This window comes from Limulus polyphemus, unplaced genomic scaffold (assembly GCF_000517525.1).
Source record: "Limulus polyphemus unplaced genomic scaffold, Limulus_polyphemus-2.1.2 Scaffold266, whole genome shotgun sequence".
Taxonomy (NCBI): domain Eukaryota; kingdom Metazoa; phylum Arthropoda; class Merostomata; order Xiphosura; family Limulidae; genus Limulus; species Limulus polyphemus.
Window position 1 is genome coordinate 44,505 of NW_013665876.1, and position 18,816 is coordinate 63,320.

At 30.9% G+C, this 18,816-nt stretch overlaps 1 protein-coding gene across 1 annotated transcript in view; it reads left to right on the forward strand.

The window, feature by feature from the left end:
* Positions 1-12,889, forward strand: part of LOC106456861 — a 46,869-nt gene extending 33,980 nt beyond the window's left edge. Inside the window, exons 6-9 of the mRNA XM_013916233.2 lie at positions 1,738-1,860; positions 4,100-4,334; positions 9,674-9,760; positions 11,185-12,889. Coding sequence (XP_013771687.1) covers positions 1,738-1,860; positions 4,100-4,334; positions 9,674-9,760; positions 11,185-11,581 — 842 coding nt within the window. The 3' untranslated portion in view covers positions 11,582-12,889. The remainder of the gene's footprint in view (positions 1-1,737; positions 1,861-4,099; positions 4,335-9,673; positions 9,761-11,184) is intronic.
* Positions 12,890-18,816: the final 5,927 nt, after the last annotated feature.

Here is an 18,816-nt window from a genome sequence, read left to right on the forward strand (position 1 = left end):
GTTCACAATTTTATGGACATGCTAATTGAACTTCCACCGTAAATCTTCCAAAATGAATTACATCTTGAAAATTAAGTCTCATGACTGGCTCAATCTTAGGTTTGCTACTTTGAGTGTGTTACTGCTCATCTAAGGCAACGAGTTATACATTTACTCAAGCTTTTCATCGTTCACAAGATCGTTGGATGTCTTAATGATTTTTTCTGAACAATATCTTTTTATAATGTTCTTCAGTTTTTGACATAATTTGATCAATCTTCAGACATCAATTTATTCATTTTTCAAAGTTCGTAACATTAACTGGAGTATAACAGACATTGTAAGAATATTTTTACTTACTCACATTTTGTTGTATTACCATTATTAAGGGATACTATAAAACACCACACTAAACTAGTCAAAATTGAAAAGGCACAGGCATTCGTTTTTATTTTTATACAGATCCTAATTTAAATGGCCAAATGTTTTATGAAACATAATTACCCATTTAGATTTCTTGTGCTATAGATTTGAAAAATGTTGTAGATCTCTGATCTTTGATAAAACCATCAGGAATTATGACAGACAATCTACCTTTATGAATTAAAAGTAAAATTTTTAGTATGATGGCTGTTCAGGACACAGAAGAGTACAGAACAAAATGATTAAATATACTTAATTTTGTAAATAAAAATAAATTGTTTGTTCTTTTGTTGACAAACTGGAACACTCAATCTTTCTGAAAGTGAAAAACTGAAAACATTAAATATGGTCTTTACCAGTAGAGAAAAAGTTAAAAGCACATTATATCCATAACTAAAGATTCATATTGCATAAGCTTTACATGGGGTTAACTGCACTTTATAAAAAAAGATATCCCAAGTTCCATGTCACTTTTGGAACTACTTCCTTCCTCATCAGTTGTGCTCAGTCCAATAGCCATGATTATGCATTATTGGCCAAAACCGAAATTTCAGTTGAATCACATTTTTTTGAAGGATGTTGAGAGCAATAATACTCTATACATCTTGACAACCTGTACAAAGGCTCTCCATTGTACATGGACATTGGCTTCCAAGATTATGTTTATGCTAAACAAGGGTACAAAGGTCCATTTGGCCCGGAGACTTAATAGATTAGGGGTTGAACAGGATTCCAGTTTCATCATCTACCTTTTTTTATTAAAACAACTATTGATTTTTAAGTAGGTCTGGGAGCATATGAATTTTGGTCATCTTCAATTTGTTGCTTATTATCTTGCTTATGATACCAGAACATATGATCAGCTTCACTGCCATGTGGTATACTAATACAGACTTACACTTCTCTTTAGCTAGATATTTTGTAATAACAGTTAATTAACTTTTGCATCATGTTCAGAAGAATATTTATTATATTTTTGTTTTTAAAGATTTGTATTTGACTACTTTATAATTTATGTAAAACTACCTTTTTTTATTTGATTGATCTTTTGGATTGGTGAATTATCTTTAAACTTGATAAACAGTTTTTTCTGATAATATCCTTAACATTATTGAAAAAACTCTAGATTTATACTTTACTTGTATTATTAATTTATATTTAAAGCTACAATTTTTATAGCATTACCGTTCCTTTATTTTTCAGATAAAATCAATTACCTTTTTTGTATTTTTCAGTAACTAAATACTTGTTGGATAAAAATTATCTTTAATTTCTGTATAACACACTCCTTGATAATGTAAATTCAAGTCAACATATATTAGGTTATATTCTCAGCTTCCAAAGAAGAGGACTTTGAGAACCAGACTCAACAGAGTGAACATTCAGATTCTTCTCATTCTGAAAATATTGATGTAAAAGAAGATCATGAGGAAGATATAATAATAGAAAAAGCTAAAAGTATTTTGCTATTTCTTTCATCTACTTTAAATTTTGTAGTTTTTTGTGTCATTTTTGTGTCATGGAATATATTTAACTATTAATAAAGATAAGAAAGTTAAATATGTAGCGGCTGTAGAGTTACTGATGTTAGTGCTGTTGGTGCTTCATTATTTCGAGAATTGAGAAACAGCAGCTGTAAAAACTATAGTGAAAAAAAAGCAAAAAAATTTTTTATGTAGAAAATTTATATAATATTTTTATAGATGTTTTTTATCATAATTTGTTTCTTTTTATGCAGTGACTTCTTTATATTGGCCCGGCATGGCCAGGTGGTTAGGGTACTCGACTCACAGTCTGCAGGTCGCGGGTTCGAATCCCCGTCACACCAAACATGCTCGCCCTTTCAGCCATGGGGGCATTATAAGTGACGGTCAATCCCTCTATTCGTTGGTAAAAGAGTAGCCCAAGAGTTGGCGGTGGGTGGTGATGACTAGCTGTCTTCCCTCTTACACTGCTAAGTTAGGGATGGCTAGCACAGATTGCCCTCGTGTAGCTTTGCATGAAATCCATAACAAACAAACAAATGACTTCTTTATAAATACATTAGTTACAGAATTCACAATTAAAATATGTTATATTTTAAAACTGATACATTTCTTGCAAGTCTGACACTTGTTAAATACACTTTTCAATGAGCCACATTGGATGACAACAAGTGAAATGGTTTTAATGTCTTCAATTGCCCAAAGCTTGAAAATGATTGAAATTACAAATTTTTACTATATAAAAATGTGCAAGATTCTCAACATTTTTGATAACTAAACTTACATAAGCAAAATACAATCAATAATAAGCCTAGTGGAAAAAATTGACATTTCAGATAATAGGAATTACCAAAAATTGATAAAGCAAAATATTTACTAAACATACATGTTTAAATCCTTTTGTATGTTGTAATTTGTTATGATAGCATACAATTTTAGTGTGCTGTACAGATGATTATATTTTAATTTTTTATACATTTTTCTAAATTCTTTGGCCAGGTTAAGTATCTCTATTTTGGTTATTTACATGTAGAATTGTTTGATTGGTATTAATGTTTTTACCAATTTGTTTAAATGCTATTCTGACTAATTCTTCCCACTCAACATAAATTTCAAATCTCATTACTGAAAACTTAAATTTCTTTAAATCTTTTATACTTATGAATATGTAGTATAAAATGTTTATATTCATGATGTAGTCATATAAAATATTTAAAATAGTGTGTAAAGTATTGTTAATTTTGATAATTATAGGCTGGCATTCGTTGTTATATGCTGTATATTAAGAATATACATGCATCAAAGATAGCTTGAAATGTCAGTAAATTGGAGTATTATACATTTAGCTGTCTTTCTTAGATTATGCATGGTTTATTAGCAATGCGTTTTTAAGTTAAATATCTAATTGTTTAAGAAATTAATACTTTACAATATATCCATAACAAAAGGGAGTGGGAGCCTAGAAAGGCATGGCAGTTTCAAAATCATCCTTGAAATCCTGCAAGAAAAAACAACAAATAATAGTCACTATTTCTTAACTCTTCATCAGTTACAGGTATTTTTAGTTTAATTCAGTTTTTGACATTACTGTTGTGTCATGACTATGAAATTTACAAATAAACCTTATTTAGATTGAAATTTTTAATTTTTTTACATGTCAGAGTGAAAAATTCTTTACATAAAAGTCATAGTAAATTGAATGCTCTTTCTAGTAATGCGAATTTCATCATATTATTTTTATTTAATTCAAGCATTTTCAGTTATTGCAATTATTGCATAATAAAGATGAAATTGACAAAACAATGAAGGAAGTAATTATAATTTATTGAGAGTATAAGACTTAATTGAAAGTTTAATACAATATGTAGGTCTACAATACTCTTTATATTTTAATCATGTATTTTATTAAGTGAAAGTACCTCAAACAGATCATGTAAATTCAGTCTCCACATTAAATGCTCACATTTTTTTGGAATTCAGTTCAGAGAAGTTAAAATTGAGTTCAATCATATTATGATTGTTCATAAAGTAAGAGAATTTCTTGTTTCCTTAATTGTTTAGGACTTAACAGATAGCTTCACCAATAATAGCAGAAGAGTAAGAATAGAAAAGAACTGATAGAGTAGTGTAAATATTATATATATATATTCTCTTGCTGATTTATATATGATCAATTATTGTGTTATATAATAAAGCATTTATTATTTCTGTAGAAAGAGTAAGCCACAAGAAAGATGGACCTTCATGGAGCCAGCTTCTAAATAAGAAACTATATGCACCTTCAATTAATGATAACCAACATATTAAAGCAGCTGAAGAAAGTCATGTTACCGTTAACATATCAGAACAGAATACCCCATTTTCTGTAGAAAAGAAGGTTGACAACAACAAGCAATGGCAAGTACCAGTGTACACAGAGGAAGAAGACTCTTATAGCCCTAAACGAAAGTAAGCAATATTTTGTTTTTTATCATACTGCAAATCATTAAACTTTTGTTTAAAATTTAAAGTATAGAAAAGTTATACATTGACATATACCATGAATTCATATTTAAAAAATACTTTTTAAGCTTTTCCAACATGTGTTTTATGAGGAAAAATGAAATTATTAAATTTCTACCTGATCATTTCCCTCAAATCACCTACAAAATAAAACAATTAAAAATATTCAGATTTAGAACCTTATTTTGATGTATATTTTTATATTTTACCAGAATTCTTTGAATAAAACAATAAAAAATTAAATTTCTAACTCTATAATTTATATTATTAGAGTTCTTAGTTTGCTTTCACGATCTCATAACACATTCCTCCCAATTGTGTGGAAGTGGGTGGGAACATATCTCAGTTGTAAGTACCTGTTTGAAATTAATTTTAATTCTAAAAATGTAAAATTTAAAACAGGTGGATTTATCTCTGAAATACTGTAATTCAGATTACCCACATTATTTATAGAAGAGGGGAGTAGAGAGTTTCATAATAAACGACAAACAGTTCACCAGTTGGACAGAAAAGGTAATATATCTATACCACAACATTAAGTGTTGTGATTATGCAGAATCCAGAACCAAAGTGATACGCATTGTTCTGGATTTGTCTGGAAAGAGTGGAACAAGCCAGTCTCTAAGATGGCTGGACCATAATTGTGGTCACCTAGAAGGAAAAGCATTCTTCACCCTAGATGCCCTTTACATTAAATATAAAGTGGAGGTCAGGCAGCATGGACATACATGGATTGTTATGCACATTTACAGGTGTAGTCACATATAGTTGCTAGACAGATAACTGGAGTCAAAGCACCTTTACCTGTTAATGGAAAATTCTCATTGGAAAAGATCATTAATTAAGCACAGAGTGGATTTACTTATGTGGTACCTAGGTACCTAGGAAACATAAAAAAAAAAGAGCCAGGAGGTTCTGAAGATGGGTTGAATAATTCAGGGATAGTGCAATGGGAACATCATGTAAAGAAGCAAAATAATGTGAAAAGCAACTGTACACTATTCTCCATTCCAATTGGAGTTATGAGACATCAGTTGAAGAACAGTCATCACATCTTTATTGTCTCAGAATGTTAAATGTCATACAAGTACATGCACATGGAGGTTGGAAAAGGTATCCACCTCTGATAACATCCTTTTTCCACTTTGCAAAGGGCATAACCCTTTTGTAGAGTATCAACACAGAGGGTGGAATAATATCTAGAACAATGCAGAGGTAAAAGGAAGCATATGAGAATCGTGACTGGACAAATCCACCCATACAAGGAATCTTATGTCAGTAGAGAGACTGTGAATGTTATTTTATTTTAAAGGATGGTAATTGAAATTTTCTGTTAGGGATTCCACCTGGGTTGTGTTAACACTACAGGTCTTAACCAGATTCCTGAAGCTGGAGGGACAGGGCTGTGATGAAAACGATGTTCTAAACTATGCAGATACCAGCCTGCAGAATGTTCTCAAATGAGTACTGTGACTAGGATGCCAAAAAATGTCAATTTTGATGAAATGAAACTCAAAATTCACCTTAAGGTAATCAGGTACATCATGGGAAACAAAATGGGTCAACTGCTACAGCCAGTTGTAAATGTTGGAACAAGATTCATCATGAGGTATAAACAACCTTTCATGAGACCCCTTTAATGATCTGATGTGTGCAACATAACAACAAACTGAGTGCACATAAAAAATATTCCTCTGAATACAAATCTGGGTCATTCATGGCAAGTAACGCGATAGGGGAGAAATAGTGGTTACCTCTCTTGCAGCCCATGTCTTAGACAGGAAGGATCTATCTTGATATAAGTAGAGAATCTTTTGATAAAATAAGGTATGTTGTGCATTGAAGGCATAGATATCTAAACATACCCTAAGTGTGTTAGGATCCTATTTTCCCAGGGGCAAAAGTAAGATTGTTGAGATTCAGGTCAAGACAGTTTGGATTGAACACTTCAAAACTAAATGCCAGTGCTCTTGGATGAGTCCAGATTTTATTTTAACTTCTCAACATGTCTGCCAGACAGTGGAGAAAATCTGAGCAGTGCTATTGCAACATTAATAGCTCAACTATATGGTGAAGGGTCTGTTATGGTCTTGAGCAGCATCAGTTTCTATGGTAAAACTGACTTCCATGTGCCCAAGCATATTTATTTGTAAATTTTGAGGTACAGAGATGAAGTCTTGAGTATGTATCAAGTCATATACCAGCACCTTTGGTGATGATTTTGTCCTTATGAGTGCCATTACCCTCACTACATCTCACTTTGGTTGTAGAAGAGATCCTCTTTAGGAAAACTGTTATCCATATAGAGTAGCCTGCTCAATTCCTAAATGATAAAACTCCTACCAGTATGTTTATTTGTCCTTTCCTGTCCATCGCATAATTCTCCACAAAATTGGAGAAAAGGAGAAATTGGAGAAATGAAAGGAATGGAATTATCTGTATCAGATGAATGTCCACAAGCTCATCAGAAGCATCTAGTGACAATGTTAGATAGTGATCATTGCTTTTGGTGGATAAACTGTTGATAAGATTTATTTTGTTAATTGTTATTTTCTAATCAAATTAAAGAAAATTCCAAAATACCTAAAATATTCCATTGTAAGAGGTTATTGTCTTTCATGTCCAGATGTGTAAAGACACACTGGGAGAAACAGAATTCAATTTGTTTTTGAAAATACATAAAGGAAGTAATTATCATGTAGTTAATAGTCTCTTCTTATTTAATATATTCATTTTAATTCCTTTCTAAGTAACATTTGTTATCTGTCATACACAGCAATACATCCGTTATATTGCCATACATCCTTGGACAAGCCTAATATTACAGCACAACTCTGAAGATAAATTAAATGTTTGGTTAATTTAAAACATATCAGGCAAGCAGTAGCACTGCCTATATAAAGATGGTTCAGATTGTTCAATGAAATGGTATATTAGATATCTCCTTAATAAGTCAACAGAACTTCACAATACTATACAGTGTTTTCTTCTATAACAATATCTACATAAACACTGAGTCACAAGTTCTGAGAATATCATTGCAAAAAGTTTGAATTTCTTGTTCTTCTTTCTTCTTCTTTCTGACATAGTTTCAAATGGAGTATCTACTTTTATAAGTATTATTAATAACTAGTAGTAATTGGTTAGGCAAGAATTAACATATTGCAATATATATAACTATCCATTCACAATTGAGTTTGATTTATCCTATTTTTGTCTGTTAATATTCTACTACACTGTGTGCCTGTGCTATTTTGTAGGGATGATGCAAATGCCATCCCTACTATCTTGTTTGCATTACTTCTATAGGATTGATGTTAGCCATTCCTATATTTAATTCCTTTACATGTTTTTTCTTTACATGTGAAGTTAGGTGTTAAATCTCAAGACTTAAGAAGAATACAAGATACTTTTCATGCACAAAAAACATTGCAAAACTTCTACACCAGTCAGTGTAATGCTGTAAATAACATTTGTGTTTCTACCTTAATATGATACTCCAAGGGAATAATATTTTCAACATTACTGCTTTGCAAACTTTGTTACATGTTTATAGAATATTGCTATAAAAATTTCTAAATATTCTTAGATTTGTTATCTAATTTAGTATTATGCTACCAAGGAAGGCATTTTTTAAGGTTTTTGTTGTAACAGTTTAATTATTAACATTGATATGAAAATATTTAATGCTTTGCAATTCTTCCTTGTTCTAACTCATTTCATTTCTTCTTCAGTAATGCTGTAATGGACTAAAACAAAATGCCACTACAACCAGGGTCAAATAAAAACAATTCATTAAATATAACAACAGAAATCTAAACTTTAAAACAACTAAATTACAAATCTTATCACTTACAAAAAAAGAACAGTTAGGAAACTCATGTGTGGCCAGAACTTGATACACACATTAATAAACAGTAGAACATAAATCTAAATGTTATTAATTTGAATGAATAAAGAAATTAGGAAGAAAATATTAAACCACCTCTCAAGATCAATAACAATATCAAGCAATAATTAGCAACAATTCTTTCTAACTATATCGTTAATTAACTCCTTTTTAAAATCAAGAAAGACTTTTTACTGTGTGATTAGACCATTTCATGTGACTAACTATTACCATAATCTACATAATCTTTTACAATGTAATATCTTTACATCACTGCTAGGGAAAGCTGGTGTCAGTTTTGTAATACATAAATACTTGCTCAAAATCAACATGCTTTAGCTAGAAGGTGAGTGCAACAAATAAATCATTATTGAACTAAATAACAGAAGGAATAATAAATGAATGGTAAACATAATCATAAAATAAAAGTGAAATTCACTGTCTCACAATGTAACATACTTCAACTAAGTTACAGAAATACTGATGAAATACAAAGGTTCTCAGAAATGAGGAACTGAAGAGGAACACTTGGCAGAAACAGAAATAATTTGGTTAATGGTCTGAAATTATAGATGGAAAAGCAGTGACTGAAATTAATTATGATACTCATATCTGCAAGAACTTTTATTCACATTTTGTGGATATGTTGCATTATGTTAATTGTACATAATGTAATTGAAAAAGTAAATCCAATCAGCTTTCAGATGATTTGTTGAAGTTTCCTTGGCATGACAATGCAGAACAAAGGAATTACAGTGAATAGAAAAAGACAGCAATTTAATATTCTTTATAGAGAACATTGCTATTATTGTTATCTAACTAACATTACTGTAGAAAAGAACAGTGAATAAATGTTTTTTCTAGCATATTCTTCAGTCTAGATAAAATTAAGTAAACATTTTGTTTTTAGTAAAGGGTTACACAGAAATCATTGTAATCATATATAAGGTTATGTAGCTTACTTGGGTATCTTGATCAAAACAATCAATATTAACCTAAATATACCTTCTTGAATTTGTTTCCTTTTTAGACCTATACGAAGTCTTGCTATTTTTTTTCTATGAAAAGTCTCCTGAAAAAATATAACAATTCTTCATTTGGAAAGTACATTTTATTGAAGAAAGTGCCAATTCTATGTTTTAATCTCTTTTTTTTATCTAGATAAACTAATAAAATTGTTTGGTTCTCTGTCAATATTTCATGGTTCATTTGGTCTTTAAAAGTTTAAATATTTTGATTCAAATCAACTAGTAAAGGTTTTACATCCACAAAAGAAGAGTGTAAGAATAGTTGGCTATTCAATTTATTGATTAACTTTTCTTTAACCCCCCTCAAAGAAAATACATTTATCTATGTATTAAACACTTGATAATTCAGATTACATTTTTCTGTGTAGAATTAAATATTTCTTTGATCATGGAAATCCAAGTTGCTACAGTGTGGAACAAGATGTTGAAATTCAACTTGCCACATTAGCTGATCGGTAAGTTTGTATAACCTATTTTGTAACAATTAGTAAGGTTAATAAGTAAGTTCACCCAAGGTATTTATTAATTAATTATAAAATTCTTCAGTCATTAATTACCAGTTATTGTCTACCCTAATTTGCTGCTGTCTTGATGACCATCTCATTTAGAAAGAGAAGGTTGTTATCCTTCTCTGATTTCCTGTTACGTTGTATAGTTCGATGTCACTTAGTTCATAAAATCTGAAATATTGTCTATAGAATGTGAGATTTTATGAAAATGTTTTCAAGATACGTGAGCCCAATTCTGTATTTTTGAGTTGTTTTGAGGGAATTATTTTCAAAATGCTCTATGTAGAGGTTAGTGAATACTGGTGATAGGGTTAAGCCATAATAACACACACACACACGTGTATGTATATATATATATATATATATATATATATAGAGACCTTGTTGTTAGTATTTTTTCTCTTATTGAAAGTACCCCCAGCGGTAAATCTGAGGGCTCACACTGCTAAAAAAAATGAGTTTCAATACTCATGGTGGGTATAGCACAGATAGCTGATTTTGTAGCTTTGTGCTTAACAATAAACAAAAATAAACTTATTGGAAATTTGTTGTGTTAATTAATATTAACTTCCAATCAGAGCAAGCTATTTAGTTAAAGTGAAACCAAAATACAACCTGGCAATCATGCAGTATAGCTAATTAAGTGTACTTTTCTTACATTTCTAGTTATAAAGATTAGAATGTAGTGTTTTGTTAGTTGGGTCCCCTCACTGTTAATAACATTTTTGCCTTTTGATATACAAGTTTATGAGTTTTGTCGTTATGAGAGTTTTCAGTTTTGTATGTTTTTTCAGGGTTTGTCATGTTTGAGTTGCTGAAGGAATGCCTGTAGTGTTTCAATATTTAGTACGTTATTGGAGAGGTTGAGATTGAAATTAACCATTGTATCTTGTGAAATTAATTTGATCATTTTTGTAATCTTTACAAATTGGACTACTGTTTATTTTGTTACATATTAGCAAGGTAATTAAATAAGAGAAGCATGGTGAATCTTTACAGTTAATAGACATATGAAGAGGGGCTGTAGTGTACTGTTGTTGTTTTACTGGGACATTATTTTACAAAACTATATATTAAAATGTATTTTAAAAATGATTCATTTGAAACATTTAATGGAATGATGCAGTATTAAATGAATGTCATTTTAAGGATAAGATTAATATCAGCTGAAATTGAGAATGTATTTATGGTTTTTTGGAATATTGGATGATCAAAATTAATTTTGAAATGTCTTTTTGTCAAAAGAGAAGAAGAAAATTTCAAATATTAACTGTGTAAAGCTAAAGCATTGTGGGTATAAAGTGAGTACATATTTTCTTTGTCTGTTGAATAACATTCATTTTATAAATTAAAAAAAACTTGCTTATTAGGTCACAATCTGTTGGACATCAGTTCTGGGGAGAGTTGTTTACAGCAATACAAATTCCTTTAGATTTCATCATTGCCTTGCTCCTGGAATTACTGGGATTTTGTATCTGTCTTCTTCAGAGACTACTGGTTGGTGCTCTTCATCGCCTTGGAGACCTGTTGCTGAAACCTGTATTGGCTGTATTTTTTAATAGTATTCTATATCCAATAGGCATTTTTCTTTGGAATTCTTCAACACTTATTTTAAACATCCTCACCCCCTTACTGGATATACTGAAAAATCTTACTGAAATCATTGCTATACCATTAAGAGCATTTCGACTAGTGGAAATAAGAAATGAAGTTTACCCTAAATATGGAAGAAGAAACCAGAGCAGTAAGAGGCTGGAGGATATATGATAGCTGTTTAAGACAGAGAAAAATGTTTAATGAACTACTCTGTCCTTTAATATGAAAATATTATTGTTTTTGATTAATTTGAAAGTTTACAGCCATGTCTGTGAGCTAGTTTGTTAACTGCTATTTCTTAAAATGTACTGTATTAATCTGTTTGGATAGCAACTAAAATATAAATTTTATTAAAATGTAAGTAGCATGTGTAGGACTCTTGAACTGAATCATTTATCATGTAAATTTATTTTTTGAGCATCTTTGTGATAAATGACATCACTCTATGACCTTCTAAGTAACTCTTCCAATTAAACCAAGATACTTGTTTGGAATAATCTCATAACTGATTCCATTGTGTAAATTTGTAATGTTGTTTGAGGTTTTAGTGCTTTTCGTATATATAAACCTTGTTTTGTGGTAGTTGATTTAAAAGGGTCAAAGTTCTTAACATAATTGTCCCACGGTGGGACGGCGGTAAACTTATGGACATAGAATGTTAAAACCTCAGGCTTGATTCCCCTTGGTGGACACAGCAGATAGCCCAATGTGGCCTTGTTCTAAAGAAAAAAGGCAAACAAACAAACTTAACATAATTATCAAGGAATGGTAGTCTTAATGGAGGTTACCTTTCTACATGGTTTTGTTTATCACAGTATTTCACAAAGCATCCATAAGATAATGCTATTGATTCAATTAATGTTTACCTATAGATTTCACTAATATGCTCATCTGAGCCAGAAATTATAGTGCTTGGCATTAAAGTAAAGCAGAAACTTTCTAGAAATATAAATATTTTATGATTGGTTATGCCAAATTGTTTGTACATTCTAAGAAAGTCAAAATCTTATCCCAATTTGCTACTTTCTAATTTGACTCCTTGAGCTTCTTGTAAAACAACTATGCCCAGATAATACTAACAACTGTTATGTATTATCAATGTTTCATTAATAAAAATAAATATCTTGCCTTTTTTTTATACTAACAATGGCTGGCTACATTCCTCTTGGATGTACAAATGTAGCAAACTTGCATGTAATTGATGAAACCTGTATATTAATATGTAAGCAATAAATACATGGTTTGTTTTTTTGCTGTACAAGTTACTTGTGTATGCTGTAGTAATGCAGAGCGCCATCTCGCCCATTGATAGATAATGAGTTGCTGTGAAAGACCTATGCTGGCCAACTTATTTTATAAATAAATAACAGGACCACTTTATGAGTGCTGAAAAACTAAAAGTGCATATTTTTTTAATTATATGAATTCACTTGTAAAATATGTTTGACAATTTTGGAATATTAAATTGACCTAAGTATACTGAAGAAGTACTGTTATATTTTTTCTATCTGAGGAATATCCTTGATTTTGCAAAGTATCTTGACACCATATATTTGCTTTAATACCTATAAAGATCGTTTATATGGTGCCAAACAGTACAAACATTCTTTACCTCATAGTGAAGAACCATTATCACATGTCAAATCTTAATTCTTTAAAAATACCTTTTTTATTTTCAATATCCCATTAGAAAAAGCTTAGAGGATAACCATAACATTTGGATTCTTTAATGAATCGACATGTAATAACTTTTGCAAAAGAAAAAAAAAAAGAAATACTTTGAATATACTTGAAAATTAATACAAGTCTTTTATCTTTTTGCATTTTATACAAGAACAGAGCTCCAAACCCTAGTGATTGTTTAATTAGGTCAAGCAAGATGTTTTTTATAATAGTAAATTAACTAATTAAATTTTTTAAAAAGTCAATAAAGTAAAGTACATATGACTATAGACTTACACAAGAATGTTGGATGATACTAATTCTTGTTTAGTAATGAAGAATAATTGGGTATTTAAGTTAATATGAAGTAAACTTTACTGTATAGTTAGGGGAGTAAAAGCAGGGGTTGTTATGAACATGTACTGTAAGCTAGATTTATGATTTACTTGTATGGCAGAGAAGTGACTATTAAAGAAAAATTTTAAGATATTGGTGTTAATGAAGATCAAAGTTTATTGTTCACTTATTAAAGAAATTATGTAGGAGAGCAGTGACAATATATTATAGATTATGTCTTTGTTGTTGTGTTCCTTAGCTTCAAAGATTATGTAGTGCAACACATTTAATAATAGCTTGCCAGCACAGTCATTTACACTGACAGCAGTGCTTCCACATGGCTGATGTTAATGAGCACACCAAACTTAAGAGTATAAACGTGACAATGTTGGAGAACCTTTATTGTCTCTTCATGTCAATCACTTGTTGGCTTGAAATATTTTAATATCACATCTACAACCCTGATTGAGAGAGATAGAACTCAGAATTAAAGAAACTTATACCTACATGTTGACTGAAAATTGCCCTCAATTAAAATTATTGTGCTGGAAAACTATTATTCACTTAGTGATGTTCCTGCTCTGTTTTTGTTTTTATTTCTGCATCACATTTGAAATTGATTTCCTGCTGTTTAGTTGCCCCCCAGTGGCACAGCGGTATGTCTGCGGACTTACAATGCTAGAAACCGGGTTTCGATACCCGTAGTGGGCAGAGCACAGATAGCCCATTGTGTAGCTTTGTGCATAACTTCAAACTAACAAAGCTGTTTAGTCTTACATCTATCCTTGTGAGAAAATTTATACACAATACTGCTTTATAAAAGTAAACAGAAAAATTTACTGTTTGTAAACTATATTGCAGTAAAACAACCATCACAGAAATATGTTTTACACTGAGGTTATAAGGAAAAACATTAAGCTAAAAAGTAATCTTATCATATCACAAATATTATTAAGTAATTAGTATCAATTAAATGAATATTCTTCTAACTAAAACTGTCTAATCATTTAAGCATAAAAATGATCTTCTTTGATCCTGTATAATTAATAAATTTTTATCTATTTTTCAGTTAACTAAAAGTGTAAATTTTTGTAACAGCACTTTCATTACTGACTGTATATCATTTTTCACAAAAAAATAGTGAAATAATTTTAAGCTTTAAGCACAATTCTTTTTATGTTCACTTTTGAACTATAAAGAATAATTTTAACTTTATAAATTCAGAGTGGTCCAAAAATATCTTCCCTCTTTTGAAATTTAATAATTAAATAACTAAGGAAATTCAACCATGCAGTTTTCAACATCCTGTAGCCAAACTCAAACAGTTTTTTATTGTTATGTATTTTTACTCCAGTGAGTAGTGTTATCATTTAAAATGGCAACCATGTAAGAAATGACTCAATGCATCATTTGGCTTGCAAAGACCAAGTAAGTGAGTTTGGTGCAGTGTAATTACAGATGCCAGTACAGGAAAGAAGTATGGGGGTATGTTAAGGATATTGTGTATCACACACCTACAGCAAACATCACACAGCGAAAGACTAGAACAATTGATGGATGCCAGTACAGGAAAGAAGTATGGGGGTATGTTAAGGATATTGTGTATCACACACCTATAGCAAACATCACACAGCTAAAGAACAGAATAATGGATGCCATCACTACTGCAGTTGCAAATATGTTGCAGCGAACATGGACTGAAATAAAAATATTGGTTAGATGTACTGAGAGTCACAGATGGTGCACATGTAAAAATCTACTGACATGTCAATGAAAATTGTTTTAGTTTGGCTACAAGATGTTGAAAACTGTATTGTTTTATTTCCTTTGTTATTTAATTGTTAAATTTTAAAATAGGAAAGGTAATTGTATAAATTTTAAAAAGATGTACTGTTGTCATGTCAAAATTTAACATTCAGTATTAACATTTTATTGTATAGAAATATTGTATTTGTTAAAAATAATGGGGGATAAAAGCCAGTTGAGGAAAATTTATTTTCACAATGTTTTGAATGTATACCTTTCTTCAGGTAGTGCCTAAATGTCACTAACAGAAATGTTAAAATGATACAAATTTGAATGGCAACAGTATAATTCATTGATTAGTTTACATTAAATTACATGAACATTAATAAGTCTGAGTGTTATGAAAATAAATTTGTTTTTACGTTAATTTCATCCGCTGTTTCAATTATCTTTTGCAAGCAAAATATTTCTGTACAGTTTTTAGACTATTTGTGTGCAGTTTTTCACAAAGTTTTTCCTTCAGTCATTAACTTTTTATTGTCAGTTATATTAATGAAACTTGCAATCTTACATCCAGTAAATTTCATACCAGAAATGATGTTTTTGAAAATGCAAAAACTATTTAATTTTTCTGCCATATTGCTTCCACGTTAAATAACAAACAATATTAATAAATGGTTACTATTGTGTTAATGATTTCTATTGTTCGGTGGATTTAATTCATCGACTGTTATACTTAAGTTTTACAAGCAATATTCATTGATAGCCCTAATTAACAAATAAAACTAAACAATCACTTATTTAAACTTCCTCTTGTATCACAACTCAAAACTGGCTGACTAATGCACTCATAATTGATCAGTATCATGTTAACGGATACTAACTAATCACTCACTGACTGACTGGCTTACTGATTAACTCTGACTAATAAACTACTTCTCCTGAGCCCAGCATGGCCATGCTCTTGCTCTCTAAGGATCATGGGTTTGAATCCCTGTCCCACCAAATATGCTCTCCCTTTCAGCCATGGGGGCATTATAATGTAATAGTCAATCCCATTATTCATTGGTAAAAGAGTAGCCCAAGAGTTGACAGTTGGTGATGATGACTAGCTGCCTTCCCTCTAGTCTTTCACTGCTAAATTAGGGATGGCTAGTGCAGATAGCCCTTGTGAATCTTTGTGCAAAATTCAAAACAAAACAAACCCTAATCTCCCAAAAATTTAAGGTGTCAAGTCAAACATAACAGTCAAGACATTTTTTGATGTGGCACATTATCATTGTTTTATGGTGAAACTCCCTCTAGCAACAAATACAAAATATCTAAATTAAGATATTAAAAACATAATGTAACAAACATTTAATGTACAACTTCTAAGATGAAATGCAAACAGGTCAAGTTTTTAGTTGTAATAACATTGTAGAAATGTTATTGTAACAGATACCATTATATTGTCATTTGGCATGTAAAATTTGATGAACAATATGTAGCAGTTGTACTGATACTGCCCATGAGAAGGCAGTAGAGAACAAGACACCATAATGAGAGAACATTTCACTGATATTTGCACACAAAAAGTTGGTACAATAAAGTTATTTTTAAAGTTGAAAAGAAATAAATACAGAAAGTATGCTTTAGAGCATATCAAGGATGTTAATTAAATGACAAAAAAGGGGATTTAATTGTTTCTTTTCTGAGTAGGACTAAAGGAAATGTCCATGAGATGGAAAGCTTGCCTACAAGTGATGGCTAAGAAACATATATGTATTGTGAAAGTTGTTTTACAGTTACAATATATTTGCAGAATGAACTTGGCTACTTTGGCATCCTTATTTTTTTTCCATGTGTATAGGCCCTCTGAGGAGCCTTTGAAACCTGAAAAAAACATTTTTCTGGTAGCCCAACCTTTGCTTTCTTCATATAGCATGTAAAAGCCTTTATTTTGACATATTGGTTTTATATTTTGTAAAATTTAAGAGTTTTGTGTCACACAAAATTCTAATTCTGTCAACAGGACATATAAGCAACTCTGTGTTACATATATTCATATAATACATGTTTGTAGTTTGGAAGATACATATATTTTTATTTCATGTCACACATCTGTTTCACATACATGACATATGAACTAAAGTATTGTTACGACAGCGGAAGTCACCTGACGCTGGTAACACATCATGAGCTTCTAGAACATTCATGTCCCTTCCTGAAGCCTCGAGTGTTTACTAGATATGCGGTATTCTTGTATATAAAACGACCAAGATGTGACGGCAACAATGAAATGTAGCTGAATTGCAGACAGAGATAAAGACGGACAGTTGGGTAGAGTGCATGAGTCTTTCGTTGTGAATTATAGCATTTGTTTAACTTATAGCATGACAGTGGAAATTAAGTGAATTGCAAAGTTGTATTAAGAAAGAATAAACTAGTTTCATTTAAGAAAGGACTTGTGTCACTAAAGTTTCATCAGAAATACATTATACGGAAAATTAACTAACGACCAGAGACGTAACAAGTTGGTGTCAGAGAGGGGGACAAAAAAAAAGAAGATGGAAACGAGAAGCAGCAAATAAAACTACAGCTTAGCAGATTTGATGGTAGCAATACAAGAATTGCAAAAGAAACAAGAAGAGAGATTACAGCAGTTGTTGGAGGAAAAAGAAAAGAAACAAAAAGAGAGACAACAGCAGTTGCAAGAAAACCTGCAACAGTGGCAGCTCCAACAGCAAAATAAACAAGAAGAGAGATTACAGCAGTTGTTGGAGGAAAACGAAATGAAACAAGAAGAGAGATTACAGCAGTTGTTGGAGGAAAAAGAAAAGAAACAAGAAGAGAGAAACACTAGCAACATCACACTGTTTGGATGACTTTAAAGACTGGCCAACTATTACACCAAGATCCCTTTCTTTCATAACACTGTTAATGTTATTCCCATCCAAATATACTTATAATTCAAATTATGATAACCCACATGCATTATCTTGCATTTATTGTAATTAAAACCTATTTGCCATTTATTTGCCCAACTTTTGTAAATAAGCAGCATCCTCTTCACAGCTAGTAACACCCAAGACCTTAATATCATCCTCAAATTTAAATAATTTATTGACCATTCCTTCATCTATGTCATTGATGTAAATCAAAAAAGACCAAAGGTCCAAAGACTGAGCGCTGAGGTACCCCACTGTTGGGATTCATCCAGTTTGACTAAACTCCATTTATAATAACCCTCTGCTTTCTTCCAACAAGCTACTTCTATATACAATTTGCTAACTTATCCCCCACACCTATAGAGCAAATTTTTTAGAAGTCTTTTATGTGGCACCTTGTCAAATGATTCCGGAAAATCCAGATACACCATATCTACACCCATACCCTCATCTACATAAGTAGTAACCTTTTCAAAGAATGTCAAGAGATTTGTTAGGCAAGATTTTCCCTCAGTGAAACAATGCTGACTATCCAATAAAATTCTAAACTTTGTTAAATAACTTTGTAAAGCATATTTTATCAGACTTTTCAAAATTCCCCCACAACAAATGTAAGACTAATGGGTGTATAATTACTGGAACAATTTTTATCACCTCCCTTGAAAAGAGCAGTTATATTAGCTAACTTCCAATCCTCTGGTACCTGCCCACTATTCAAGGACTGACATAAAA